Here is a 14,429-nt window from a genome sequence, read left to right on the forward strand (position 1 = left end):
CACACTGCCCATTCCCACCACACACACACACACACACACACTGCCCATTCCCACCAGACTGCACACACACACACACACACACACACACTGCCCATTCCCACCAGACTGCACACACACACACACACTGCCCATTCCCCCAGACTGCACACACACACACACACACACACACACACCATTCCCACCAGACTGCTGTTTGCAACATCATTACTGCTACCATGATTAGACCCCCCCACACACACACACACACACACACACACTGGACAAATGCATCATACTGCACACACACACACACACACACACACACACTGGACAAATGCATCATACTGCACACACACACACACACACACACACTGGACACATGCATCATACTGCAGACACACACTGGACACATGCATCATACTGCACAAATGAAGCCACAGAACTGATTATTATGGGATACTGAAATGTCTTACCTGAGTGTCTCCAGTGTACAGTGTGGGTCACCCAGTCCACTACACAATTCTTGGACCCCAATATCTCCAATACTGTTGGCACTGAGGTCCAGATTTTTCAGCTTTGAAGATGCTTTGGTGAGGACAGATGCCAGACCTGCACAGCTCCTCTCAGTGAGCCCACAACTGTTGAGCCTTAAGGGGAAAACTTCCACCAGTTAACAGACTCTCTGGAGAGGACTTTGATACCATAAGTACATTAGTGTTGTTGTGGCTCTGTATCATACTTAATATCAACATAAATGTTATTAACCCCCCCACACACACACACACACACACTTCTGCCTATAACTATTGCTATCCTACTCACAGAGCCTTTTGGGATTCCTCCACTACTGGCTGCAGCCTTAAGAGACATTCATCAGACCTGATGTACTTCTTCAAGTCAAACACATCCAGCTTTTCTTCTGATGTCAGAAGCACAAACACGAGAGCTGACCACTGGGTGGATGAGAGTTTGGCTGCAGAAAGTGTCCCTGCACTCAGGAAGCTCTGGACCTCCCCCACTAAGGAGTGATCATTGACTTCATTCAGACAGTGGAAGAGGTTGATAACTCTTTCTGATGATGGCATCTCCATGATCTTTGTCTTAATGTAGCTGACTATTTCCTCTTTGCTTTCATGTTGTACTTTCTTTATCAGGCCACTCAAGAGTCTCTGGTTGGATTCCAGAGAGAGGCCAAGAAGAAAACGGAGGAAAAGATCAAAGCGTCCATCTTCATGTTCCAATGCTTTGTCCACAGCACTCTTTTGTAAGGTGGTCATGGGTTTGCCCGTTGTTTGCCATTTCAGAAGCTGAAACACTTTTCTGGGGGGTTGCTGTGGGGACATGAGATCTTTCCCCTCAGTTATTAACATCAGGATCACGTACAAAGCTGCAAGGTACTCCTGGATGCTCAGATGCACAAAGCAGTACAACTTTTCCTGATGAAGGCCTGACTCTTCCTGAAAGATCTGTGTGCAGATGCCACAGTGTACTGCTGCCTCTCTGACATCAATACCACTCTCTCTCAGGTCGTCTTCATAAAAGATCAGGTTGCCCTTCTTCAGCTGTTCGTAGGCCAACTTTCCAAGAGCAAGGAGACTAGCCTGGTTCCACTGTGGATCTGTGTCATAAACTCCTTCAAACTTCAGACTCCTCTGCTTGGTTTGAAAAACAAGGAAATAAGTGTACATCTCTGTCAAAGTCTTTGGAACCTGCTTACCTCCTTCAGTCTTGAGAAGGAATTCAATAACATTAGCAGCAATCCAGCAAAACACTGGTATGTGGCACATAATGTGGAGGCTTCTTGATGTCTCTATGTGAGTGATAACTTTGCTGGCAAGATTCTTCTCACTGATCCTCTTCCTGAAGTACTCCTCTTTCTGAGGGTCGCTGAACCCTTGTACTTCTGTGACCCGGTCAACACAGTCAGGAGGGATTTGATTGGCTGCTGCTGGTCGACAGGTGATCCAAATGAGAGCAGAGCGAAGCAGATTCCCCTTGATGAGATTTGTCAGCAGCACATCCAATGAAGTGACCTCTGTCACTTTAGTCAAAATTTCATTTTTCTGAAAGTCTAGTTGGAGTCGACACTCATCCAGACCATCAAAGATGAACAACACTTTGTACTTCCCCTGGCTAGGAAAAGATAACAGCTTAATATCTGAGAAAAAGTTGTGAAGAAGATCCATCAAAGAGAGTTGTTTGTCTTTCATTCTGTTGAGCTCCCGAAAAGGCAGTGGAAATATGAAGAGGATATCCTGGTTTTCTTTCCCCTCAGCCCAGTCCAGGATGTACTTTTGAACCGAGACAGTTTTGCCAATTCCAGCTACTCCCTTTGTGATGACACTTCTGATTGGTTTGTCTTGGCCAGGTAAGGGCTTGAAGATGTCTCTGCATTTGATTGGTGTCTCCTGTCCAGCTGATCTCTTGGATATGGACTCAATCTGCCTGACTTCATGCTCCTCATTTACTTTCCCACTTCCTCCCTCTGTGATATAGACCTCTGTGTAGATCTTTTCCAGCAGAGCAGAGCTCCCTTGCTTGGGTATTCCGTCAAACACACTCTGGTACTTGTTCTTGAGATTTCTCTTCAGCTCAGTCTGCCACACTACAGGAAGTTCAACTACAGAAAAACATAAAACAAAATAATGTTAGCCAGCCACTAATACTAAAGACAAAATATGTCCAATGTGTCTTTTACACCAATATGCATTTTAGTGCCTTATTGATGTTTAAATGCAAATGGAAATAAATATCTACAGTACTTAGTAGTATAGTACATTACTGGGTCGTTTAAGAGGGGTCTAAAGACATTCCTGTTCAACATGCACTTAGGGTTTGTATAATATTGTTGTATTTCCATTAGGCTTTTGATTAATTTGACATTATTGTTTATTATTGATATTCTCCTTAATATAGTCTTACCATGTCATTGTTTTGTTTTATATTATTGATTGAATGGACACTATTGTTTATTATTGCTATTCTCCTTATTATAGTTTGACCAACATTCTAATCTGTTCCCTGGTATATTTTAAATATTATGTTGTTTTTTGTATTTGTGTGTTGCTTTTGGACAAAGGCGTCTGCAAAGTCCCATAACCATAACATAAAAGGCAAGACACCGACACCAGAAATAGCTGTTTTCTGTTTCTCTAATGTAGCTCTCTGATTTTATTTATCAAACCAATAGGAAATGCAAATAAAGGAACATTTCATACCTTCTTGCAGTTTGTCAGCAATATTATTCTGTTTCATGTTCCTCAGGAAGTACATTGTCATCTTGAGAGCCCCTTCTCTGGCATCACTCTCATCCTGCTCTTTACCCTCAACGTTTTCTTGGTAATCTGGACTCAGAATCTTCTTGAATCTCTTCAGCTCATTCTTCACAAAGTCCATTATCTTCTCCTCAAGCACCTGGTATACAAATATGTTGGTTATACTTTGCATTGCAATACCCAGGTTTTGAATGCCATATGTTTGTTGTTCTGTACTGTAACATGTAAAAGGTGTATATCAGTGCAGCAGGTTGTGGCTGCATCCAAACCTGGAATATGTGCTTGAGGTCTCCCTGGTCACTGACAGCATCTGATTTGCATTCTTCCATTTGGCCACTTAGTATTTAAAGCAAAACAAACCACAAATCGACTTCCATTAGTTGTACATATGCATGTCTTTATGGGTAAAGGACATGTCCACGGTTCTTATGCTATTGGAGTCTATGGCAGGCCCAACTCTATGGTAAAACATTCTATAATGCTGGTTAATAAAGCTTGGATGTATCAAAACAAAACTTGGTATGTGGTCAGTGACCCATTTAGAAGAATACACATACATTTTGCATCATTTGATCACAAGGTTGCACTTGTAACTGTCCATGTAAAGAGATACTTTTGCATCTAGTAATACAGTAAAAGGTACCAAAGCAGGAAATAAGTCATATCAACGTTGAGAGGTGTAAAACACCTTTACAGGGCACCGACTTTATCCCATAGAGTCTATGGAGCTACAGCTGTGTGTCAGACTCTCTGTTTGTGGTTTGTCCTCCTAGTGTTTTGTCTATTTGTCCCCCTCTGCAGGAGCTGTTGTGTACCACTGCTGTCGGTCTGAGTCTCCGCCCTTCCTCTGGCTGCTCCTGGTTCTCACCTGCTCACCTCTCACCTGCTTCCACTGGTGTCTCTGATCTGCCTACCAATCAGCCTCAATCAGCCTGCATCTGATTGCAATTTCAGCTGGCTTTAAAATCCCCATTACCAGTCTGCCTCCCTGTCAGAATGTTCCCGTAGCAGTTCTCGAGTGCGACCTGCCTGCCTGACTGACTGAGTTTTTGCCTGCCTGGTTTTGACCTCTGCCTGATTTTCATCGGCTGTGTTCTCTGCCTGAAGATTTAGTACTTTTGCCAAGTTTTTTCTGTTTTTTGCCTGCCTGTGTTTTGTTGCCGGTGAATGAAGACTGGCCTACTGCCGTGAAGGAGGATTGACTTTTGTGTTTCACCTGCACCCTCTCTGGAGTGTCCAGTTGCCTGTGCCCTGTTCTCCTGCTGGGGTTTTGCCTTCTACGACTGTTTCTTTCTGAACTGTTTTTTGTGCTTTTTCTGAAGGCTGCTTTCTGTTGAAGATTGGCCCAGTGTGTTCCCTGTGGATTACTCTCAGGACTGTGGAAGCTCTGTTTTTTGTCTCTGTTAATAAATCTCATCTGAGTCAATTCTGGGTGTTTGTCATATCTGAACCTGAGTCCCACTCTCTGAAAACGTGACAGTGTGTGTGTGAAAGAGAGAGTGTGTGTGTGTGTTTGTTTTGAAAAAGAATAAGAGCAAGAAAATGTCAATGTTGAAAGTGAACTGTGCTTTGTCACTTTCTGACTCGTCCGGCTTCACTGGTGATAGGACTGGTCACAGGTGAACCCGCACATCACTATTACCTACAATCCACAGCAGCTCTGTGCAGCGCATGATCAGGTACACACACACACACACACACACACACTAGGGATGTTAATCGATGACTGTTTGACCGATGGTTGACCGTATCAACCTTAACCGATCAAAGTTGTCCGTAGTTGGTTAAAAAAAAAAGTTCTCTCTAAATTAGGCTATTATAGACAGTGGATTAAATGCAACTACAGTTGGCCATCTCATTCCAAGATCTTTTTGTGTGAAGAGAACAAATTATCTCTCATAACTCGCCTGTTTGTACTTAACAAACCAATAAAAACATTTGGCGCGAGGTCACAGCATTTGGGTTTGCACGCTCACAAGGTTTGCGAAAAGTAAAGGCTACAGGCTAAAACACTTGAGGTTAGAGCCGGGGCAGACGACAGGATGAAGTGTGCAAAGACCATTTCATCAAAAAGAATGACACAGATGTAGTGGCCCATCTTCTGTCTGACTCACGTCACGTTAACCCATGCATTAAACCACATGTCACTGCTTGAACATACTGGTAGTTCACGTTGACAATGGAGAAAACGCTTAGCTTGTTTCGTTTAATGACAGAAATTAAGTTTGGTGCCAACATGTTGTAGAAACACAAACCACATCAGACGTGTTGTAGGGATATCTAGACATGTTGTAGGGATATCTATAGACGTGTTATAGGGATATATCTATAGACGTGTTGTAAGGATATCTAGACGTGCTGTAGGGATATCTATAGACGTGTTGTAGGGATATCTATAGACGTGTTGTAGGGATATATCTATAGACGTGTTGTAAGGATATCTCTAGACGTGCTGTAGGGATATCTAGACGTGTTGTAGGGATATCTATAGACGTGTTGTAGGGATATATCTATAGTCGTAAGGATATCTATAGAGGTGTTGTAGGGATATCTATGGTGTGTAATGTTGATATCTATAGAGGTGTTGCAGGGATATCTATAGAGGTGTTGCAGGGATATCTATGGTCATGTTGTAGGGTCAAGTATCTACAGTATAGAATCGCCATATTGTTGTAGGGATATCTATAGGTCGTGTTGTTCAGGGATACCTAAACACAGAAGCTATAGACATGTTGTAGGGATATCTATAGACGTGTTGTAGGGATACCTATAGACATGTTGTAGGGATATCCTTAATCTTTTGCCATATTGTCAAGTCATGTCAAGTCAAGTCATTAATCTTTTGCCATATTGTTTCTTTTGTCATGACTGATATATCTGTTCTGCTGTGCAATGTGATAATGTTCATGACTGATATATCTGTTGTGCAAACACAGAAGCTATTATTTTACAAGTGCAAGAACCATTTACAGCTCTCCTAAAGCACGACAAAACAACAATTAAAAGCCTTTACTTTTTCTCTCTTAAAGTAGCTGTATTAAGGAGCTATGCAATGCGTAAGGGATAATGTATAGAACGCCGGTCATTATCGGGAAATAGGTCTCGACAGGGCGAACCGGACCCCGACACGCAGCGGAGGGGTCTTGTTCCGCCCTGAAGGGACCTATGTGATATCTGTTATACTTAGCAACGGTCTGTTATTGAGAATTAGCAGCCCACCGAACGTTGGGAAGGCCCATTGAAGTGAATGGAGCATTCTGCAGCATTATGAAGAGCCGTGTAATGATAAATTGATAACTGTTTTCATTATACTGTAAGCTGTGAACATTATCAACCATCCTGTCCCAAAGTGCTCATTCTATGAGTGTTTTTATGGCCTTACCTTGATCGATCTGTGCCCTCATCATGTTTGAAGTTTATGTCACGATCCTCTGACCGGTCACTCTTCATGGACACACAAGTGGGCGCAGGTGATGGAGGCCTCTCATGATGGAATGAGCTGTGGTATGAAAACCAACAATCATTTCCTATAGACGTGTTGTAGGGATATCTATAGACGTGTTGTAGGGATATCGTGTTGTAGGGATATCTCTAGACGTTGTTATCTCTAGATGTGTTGTAGGGATATCTATAGATAGGGATATCTATAGATACCTGTTGTAGGGATATCTATAGATGTGTTGTAGGGATATCTATAGACGTGTTGTAGAGACGTGAAATAGAAGCACAAAACCTATTTTCCTTGACGGCGGTCTGTTATACTTAGCAACGGTCTGTTATCGAGAATTAGCAGACCACTGAACGTTGGGAAGGCCCATTCAAGTGAATGGAGCATTCTGCAGCATTATGAAGGGCCGTGTAATAAAGAATGTTACACAGCAACTCATCTCACATGTGATGATAGCAACACTTTTAAACTATTGGAAAGATGGTTAGCAAAGAACAGATATGCAACTAGATCATGTGCTCAGTAGCTACCCTTGCCTCTTTAGTCCGTCTTCCTGTTTTGTGTTGACTTGTTTTTCCATGTTTCAGCCACTCCTCAGAGCACCCAGATGAATCTGATCATGACAAGCTACAATGAAAACAAAGAATCAGAATATGTACAAACATTTGCCACAATGCTGCTGTTCTCACATTATTATGACCGCCCGGCGCTAAGCCGGGCGGTCATATAAGGTTTAGTCAGATTTTTTTTTTTTTTTTTTTTTTCTTTTTCGCATGTCCAAATTTCCGTCAATGATTCGGGACACTGAAAAAGACCGGGGTAGACAAAACTTGGTGGGCATGTAACCCCATATGGATAGCATGGAACCATCGTTTTCGTTTTGATCTGTAGCCCCACGCTGGACTGCACCCCGAAAGGAGGGTAGGGCAGACACAGTTTTCTGTGAATATCTCGAGAACCGTAAAGGTTTAGGAGGACCATTATTTTTTTTGTATGTTGATCTCAAGGGGCCATGTCAACGCATTCCATAACCACTCATTTCATGTATAGCGCCACCTAGTTAAAATTAAAAAGCAAAAATTAGGTGTTTTCATCTCAATATCTCTGGCTGACAAGGTCAAAGCTGCACAAAATTAAAAAAGTGTAGGATCATTATGACACCCTCTGAATGCATGCCAAGTTTTGTGTACTTTTCATTCATGGGGCCTTACAATAAAATAATTTATGTGTACATTTAGTGATTACACCAACAAGGATTCCCAGGACACTGAAAAGACCGGGGTACAAAAAACGTGAGCATGTACCCCCATATGGATAGCATGGAACCGTCATTTTTAGTTTCATCTGCAGCCCCCCCTCGCTGGACTGGACCCCAAAGGAGGGTAGGGCAGACACAGTTCTCTGTGAATCTTTTTATGGTATGTTGGTCTCAAAGGCCCACATAAACCTGGCTCATAATCACTCATTTGTGATTTGCACCCGGTAAAAAAAAAAAATCAGTAGGATTAAAAGAAAGCCAAAATAAATATTCATCATCATCATCATGGCTGCATTTTCAGTATTGGCGGGAAGTAGTCGTTTGTCCACTAGATGGCGATCGTTGCAGTGAGGCGTAATTTTGTTGGAAGTTAAAAAAGGGGTTGGAAAAAACAATGGGCCGCTTCATACAAGGACTGTAATTTACCGCTTGTTTAACATCTAATAAGGATAGGGCGATGTTCACATGAAGTGTAATTCCCATTTCTTCTTGAAGCCGAAATAAATCTGAGGATGTTTATCGGACATGCTTGGTTTTACTGCAGATGCGTTAATCTTGTAATATCAATAAGGACCTAGGTAATGTTACCGTTAAGCGTTGGTTGAGTGATGGAGGCATTTGATTTATTGCATTTGTAGAAACTATAAATCGCGGTTATACCAAACAAATGTATAGCAGCACTGTTTGTATCTTCGACTGTCATTTATTGCACGTGCTACAAAATCATTCTGTGCAATGGAAGATTTACCAACGTTACACCGGTCTGATGCAGTTTTGCCTATACATCGCGTGAGACTGAGGCGCCTGTTTATTTTGTTTTAAGTCGTGCAGGGTGTGAGGGAATCGATGTGCTTTGATTACAGCTTGGTAGTTGTAGTCTGTGAAATTAAAAAGCACGTGTGTGTGAAGTATCAAACAATGACACCTTCATTTCATTATGGCTGTTTTAGCAAAACACCTTAAGCTACTGTGTAGTAGGTCCCATTTAGAAGTGGCTACTTCATTTTGGCTTTTCCTTGACTCATGGAGCTGCGTGAATGTTATTATTACAACACCACGATACAATATGACAGTTTAAGTCCGCTTGATACTGTAAAGGCGTAAGCCATTGGTTTCAAAGGAGATTTTATTTGTGTCGCCAGGATAGCCTATTGACAATTTATGTTGTCAATAGGCCTACCTTATAATCCTACCTGTAAGCTTAGGAAGCTAACAACTTTCTATTAGGATCTAGTTTGTTAGTTACCGTTTTGTCATAACTCCCTGATGCATTTTTGCATTTAGAATAAGCGTGTATATCTCAATCGGAATATTAAACAATATCGGTGCCTATGGACTAGGCTGGGTGAACCCAGCCTGATCTGCCCTTCATTTATTTTTTTTTTGATTTCTTAAAAAGATTGAGCTTGGTCTGATGAAAAGCCAGACTAGCCATGGACCTCAGTTAAACAATGCAAGGGAACATGAATCAGCCTATATTTGCACTAACAATAACGGACAAAAGCTCTTCAACTTTGGCCCGTTAAAATGGGTATGAACAGTCTAGCGACGCATTTCATCAAAGGCCCATTTGGACATGTCAGTTATTTACCACTGGTTAGATGTAAAACAACGCCGTTTCAACTAGGCTACTGTTACTTAATTTGTGCATTAACAATAACGTTTCAGACTACTGTTACTTAATTTGTGCATTGACAATAAAGTATTACATGAACTAAAGATGACTAAAATCTTATGTAGAAGAAGAACATTCACAAAAAAATCCATCCATCCAAAATGACCTTTGTTTTGATAGCTGTTGAAAACGGCATGGAACTGACAGAGATGTTTTTTGTTTAAAATACATAAAAATAAATAAATAAATAACATTATGCTGATACCTTTTGCTTTTCCCCAAATACAATGTAGCCTACAGGTGTAAAGTGACCTTTCATCAATCCAGTTGCAATGGATGAACTGTGATGAACTGCCCTACTTGTGATTGTTTAGAGATTTTAAAAGGTTTTATAACAATTCTACATCTTCTTTGGCTATTCTACAATCTATTCACCTTTTTTTCCAGCACCAGTAGGGTACTTTCTGTGCAGCCCATCACACACACTCAGGCATGCCAAACAAAGCATACAAAAGTTTCAAGAGTGGGGGGATGGAGTAAAATATGGAGACAAATTCAAGTGTGATTTATTTTAGGCGGAGCGGATGTACAGGACTGAGCGGCGGTCATATTTTGTACCGCTATGCGGTACATCTAGTCTTTCTAACATACAACTCTTTGGCATTAGGGTTTAGATATATATGTGTTTGTGTATGCATATCTAGATTTAAGAGATATATATATGTTTGTATGCCATATTTATACTGCTCTTATAATGCTACTGTTAATATACTGCACATAGCCATATTTAAACTGCTCTTGTAATGCTACTGTTAATATACTGCACATAGCCATATTTAAACTGCTCTTATAATGCTACTGTTAATATACTGCAAATGTCCTTACTGTAGGCTACTTAGCCATACTTAGCTGTCTGTCTATACTGTTTATACTGCACTATGTGTTATACTGTTCACATTGCACTAGCCCAGTGGTTCTCAAAGTGCTGCGCGGGCCCCACTAGTGGGGAATAGAGACATGACAGGTGGGGCGCCAGGAACAGGAGGAAATAATAATAATAAATAAATAAAAGATTGTTGCTATCTTTAATTATGCCTTTCTTTTTATGATATAAGGAATATCATAGATTCAAAAACAAAACAGGCCACACACAAACATAAGAGTCATAAACAGACCAACATATGAATTAAAATAACATCCAATACAGCGGACTGAGACGGAAAATGTAACTTGGAACCAAAAAGATATTTGGCTGTCACCATTTTACTGGGTGGATGGGGGTGAAGTGGGAGGGCTTGAAAAGTGGTTTGAGAACCACTGACCTAAATCATTCCTTCAAATGTACTCTGTTCTACTGCTTTTCTGCACTGGTTAGACGCTACATTCAGTTGTCTCTGTACTCCGCACAATGACAAAGTTCCATCTAATCTAAGCGGCCACTTATGACGACGCATCTGGTGACCTAGCAAAACAATCCATCATCAAAAAAATCCATCACCCATCCATCATTTTGAGGCCCATATTCCACCGAATATCAACACAACCAGTGCAGTAGTTTTGCATAATCTTACTTAAAGATTCTGTACAATGTAGCCTACCTGTGGGGGCTATTCAGCCTAAAATGGAGGCTGAGCCTGTGCCTGTGCGCTAAATGGTTTCCTCGTTGCAAACAGCAGGCTACTGTGGAACGCACATGATTAAGACTGGACACCAAGGTCATGAAACACAAAAGTTGTAAATGTTCAGTCCCAGCTCATTTATCAAGTGCACTCTTGTAAAACGAGTTCGTGCAACACACTGCTAATGATTTATCCATAGAAGAAGCTCAACACCCACCTTTAGTTCGTCTCGTTCGCCATTGAAATAGCCTAGGCTACTTTACTAACAGACACCCATTTCCCGATAAGATGTGTTAGCCTACACATGTTATAGGTTCATTAACAACCTAACTTCGTAGACAAACTGGCAATGACTATGTTTCATAACCTAGGCTATATTAAAAAGCTTTACTTGTTGAGCGTATTGCTCCCCTTCGTCGTCTTCCTTCCTGGTATTCCGATCGCATTGACGTTTTTTACTTTCGCTTCTAAATCTGTATACATTTTTTTGTCACCAGAAGGTGGAGTTGTTTTCCCTCAGGATTGATATCCACAGTGGAGACTTCTCCACAGACATTGTAATCATAGATTTCTCAAGGAATGCAGGCTAAAAATAATTTACATAGGCTACCACATTCTGGAGGTGCTGCAGTGATTCACCATAGCAGTTAGGGCGGTTAATTGGTTAATGGTCTTTTTTGTGTATTTTGGAGCATATGCCCCTTTTTTTCTGAAAAGAAAATTGAAAATATGAAAAAATATCTGAATATTTTAGCGTGGCGAACCAACCAAGAAAAAGCATGGAATCTGTCTGTTGCGTTCTGCCCTCCGAAATTGTTTATATACCTGCCTGACACAAAGGGACATTTTTTAAATAACTTATTTCACTGGCTGAACAACTAAGAAAGCATTCTGAGTGTTGTAGTGGCCACATCCCAACGAGGGGAGGGGAAGAAAGACTGGTCCACAATGTCAAGTCACCGCTGGCCTTAATATGACACAGTTTATGTGATGTGCCAGCCAATGCCTCAGTTGTACACGTTACTTTAGGGTACCCTCTGAGAAGCTCTTGTTTTATGCTGCACTGCATACATCAACAGGCCCAGATGGTAAACTAAATAATAATATAATAATACATTTGATTTACAATGCACTTTTCATCATAGATCTCAAAGTGCTGGAGTGAGATGAGAATGGGGTAATGTGCTCATGTTTCGCACTCTCATCAGGATCCTAGCTGCAGAGAGTTTGGATGTACTGAAGCCTCTGCAGACTCTTGCTAGGGATCCCAATAAGAAGTGTGTTACAGTAGTCCAGTCTGGAGGAGAAAGGCATGAACCAGCTTTTCAGCATCTGAGGGAGGAGAGAATGGGGCAGAGTTTGGAAATATTCGGAGGTGGTAGAAGGAGGTCTTGCAGAGGTGATTTATATGGGCTTCCAAATGTATGCAGGGGAGATGGCCCGGGGATTCTAGTGGTCAGCTCACACTGTAAGCAAGCCAGGGGCCGTACTGGTCAACTCCCACTTCAAGCACTGAGGGGCGTCACACTGTAACACCAAGGCCCTAGTGTTCAGCTCATCTTCTAAGCATGAAGCTGACCAAAGAACTTCACACTGTAGGTGGGGAGCCTAGTGGTCAGATCACGCTTGAAGCCCCACGGCCCTAGTGGTCAGATCACACTTTAAGCACCACGGCTCTAGTGGTCAGATCACACTTTAAGCACTTGGGGTCTAGTGGTCAGATCACATATCTATCTATCTATCTATCTATCTATCTATCTATCTATCTATCTATCTATCTATGTCTAAAAGGAGTTGCAGGACAGATCTCAGCTTCACATCATGAAATGAAACTGAGAATCGAGCCACATGAGTATGCATATGGGTCCAACAGATGAACAGAAGACGCTCCATCTCCATCACCCTGCACACTGCCCTGGGACACCATGTGAGTTATGTGAGGATGCTGTTTACTGACTCCAGTTCAGCCTTCAGTACAATCATCCCTCACACTGCTCTGGGACTCCATGTGAGTTATGTGAGGATGCTGTTTACTGACTCCAGTTCAGCCTTCAATACAATCATCCCTCACCTACTACATCAACAACTGCACCATCTTGGCCTCCCCCATCCACTTGCTCTTGGATACTGGACTTTCTCACCAATCACAAGCAGGCTGTTAACGTTGGTCCCCACCTCTCCTCCACCATCACGCTAAGCACAGGTGCTCCACAAGGCTGTGTGCTGAGCCCGCTGCTAAACTCCCTTCACATATATGACTGCACTGCATCTTTACGTTTGCAGACGACACCACTGTGGTGGGGCTCATAAAAGGGGGTGATGAGTCCGCTTACAGAGGAGAAGTGCTGCGACTGACAGAGTGGTGCGCAATGATCAATCTTGCTCTGAATAGCACCAAGACGAAAGAGCTCCTACTGGACTTCAGGAGGAAGAAGGGAAATGATCCACCACCCATCTACATCAACGGAGACCCCTGTGGAGAGAGTGCACTCCTTCATACCTTGGCATCCTCATCTCCGACTGACCTCACCTGGACAGCCAACACTAACGCTACAATCATAAAAGCAAGCTGGCGACCCAGAGCTTCATCTCCTAAGAATCATGAAGGGCATCTGACGAGCCTTTGCAGCGAACTCGTCCACGATGCTCTGTGTAGGCCTATGTCCATTTTCTTTGCTCTCTCATTCTCTATGGACAACATGGCAAGTCCACTCACTCTCTCCTGTCCCACTGTGCTCCTCAAGTGGTTTTTAATGGTCTTTAACTTGGAGAATGGCTCAGAGGGATTTGCAACGGTGACGGAAAGAGTCAAAATAAAATAAGGGGCGATGCAAATCACTGAATGCAAGTTACTGCTGGGTGGTTGCATTGGCGGAGCGAGGGTGGCTTCGGGGGCTCAAGCCCCGAATCTCTTTTTAAAAGCCCCGAATCTTTTTTTGTATGTGTTTTCAATTTCCAACGATTTCTAATTTAACTTTCCCTCGGTTTCTCTATAAATGTTACAAAATGTAGCCTAGGCCTACTATTACTGAGCAAATATCCCTTACTTTCAAAGCCCAATATTGACAGATAATCTGATTTCCCACACAATGAGTTTAGGCAATGCCAGAGCCGAGATGTAGCGGTTTACGTCATAAACCTGGCAGGAAAGTTCAGAGCTGAGCAGTCAGTTTAAACAACAAGCCGGTAAGAAAAACTATTGTCAAGACATTAGGCAATTAGGCTACTGTACCCC

At 42.1% G+C, this 14,429-nt stretch overlaps 1 protein-coding gene and 1 long non-coding RNA gene across 11 annotated transcripts in view; one reads left to right on the top strand and one right to left on the bottom strand.

Annotated features, from left to right (window-relative positions):
* Positions 1-4,349, top strand: part of LOC125289149 — a 10,462-nt gene extending 6,113 nt beyond the window's left edge. For all 7 annotated transcript variants that reach the window (XR_007192583.1, XR_007192582.1, XR_007192578.1 and 4 more), the window contains 2 exons: positions 3,244-3,396; positions 4,056-4,349. This is a non-coding gene — a long non-coding RNA (uncharacterized LOC125289149). The remainder of the gene's footprint in view (positions 1-3,243; positions 3,397-4,055) is intronic.
* LOC125289148 (NACHT, LRR and PYD domains-containing protein 5-like) overlaps positions 1-11,436 on the bottom strand; it is a 17,117-nt gene extending 5,681 nt beyond the window's left edge. For 3 of the 4 annotated variants that reach the window (XM_048235850.1, XM_048235848.1, XM_048235846.1), the window contains exons 1-7: positions 11,412-11,436; positions 7,233-7,329; positions 6,637-6,753; positions 3,524-3,590; positions 3,198-3,393; positions 802-2,599; positions 453-626 (exon numbers count right to left, since the gene is read on the bottom strand). In XM_048235850.1, the coding sequence (XP_048091807.1) occupies positions 453-626; positions 802-2,599; positions 3,198-3,393; positions 3,524-3,590; positions 6,637-6,753; positions 7,233-7,282 (2,402 nt within the window). In that variant the 5' untranslated portion in view covers positions 7,283-7,329; positions 11,412-11,436. The remainder of the gene's footprint in view (positions 1-452; positions 627-801; positions 2,600-3,197; positions 3,394-3,523; positions 3,591-6,636; positions 6,754-7,232; positions 7,330-11,411) is intronic. The other variant, XM_048235847.1, reaches the window with a different exon arrangement.
* Between the last annotated feature and the right edge of the window lie 2,993 nt (positions 11,437-14,429).

Source organism: Alosa alosa, chromosome 24 (genome assembly GCF_017589495.1).
Source record: "Alosa alosa isolate M-15738 ecotype Scorff River chromosome 24, AALO_Geno_1.1, whole genome shotgun sequence".
Classification (NCBI taxonomy): Eukaryota; Metazoa; Chordata; class Actinopteri; order Clupeiformes; family Clupeidae; genus Alosa; species Alosa alosa.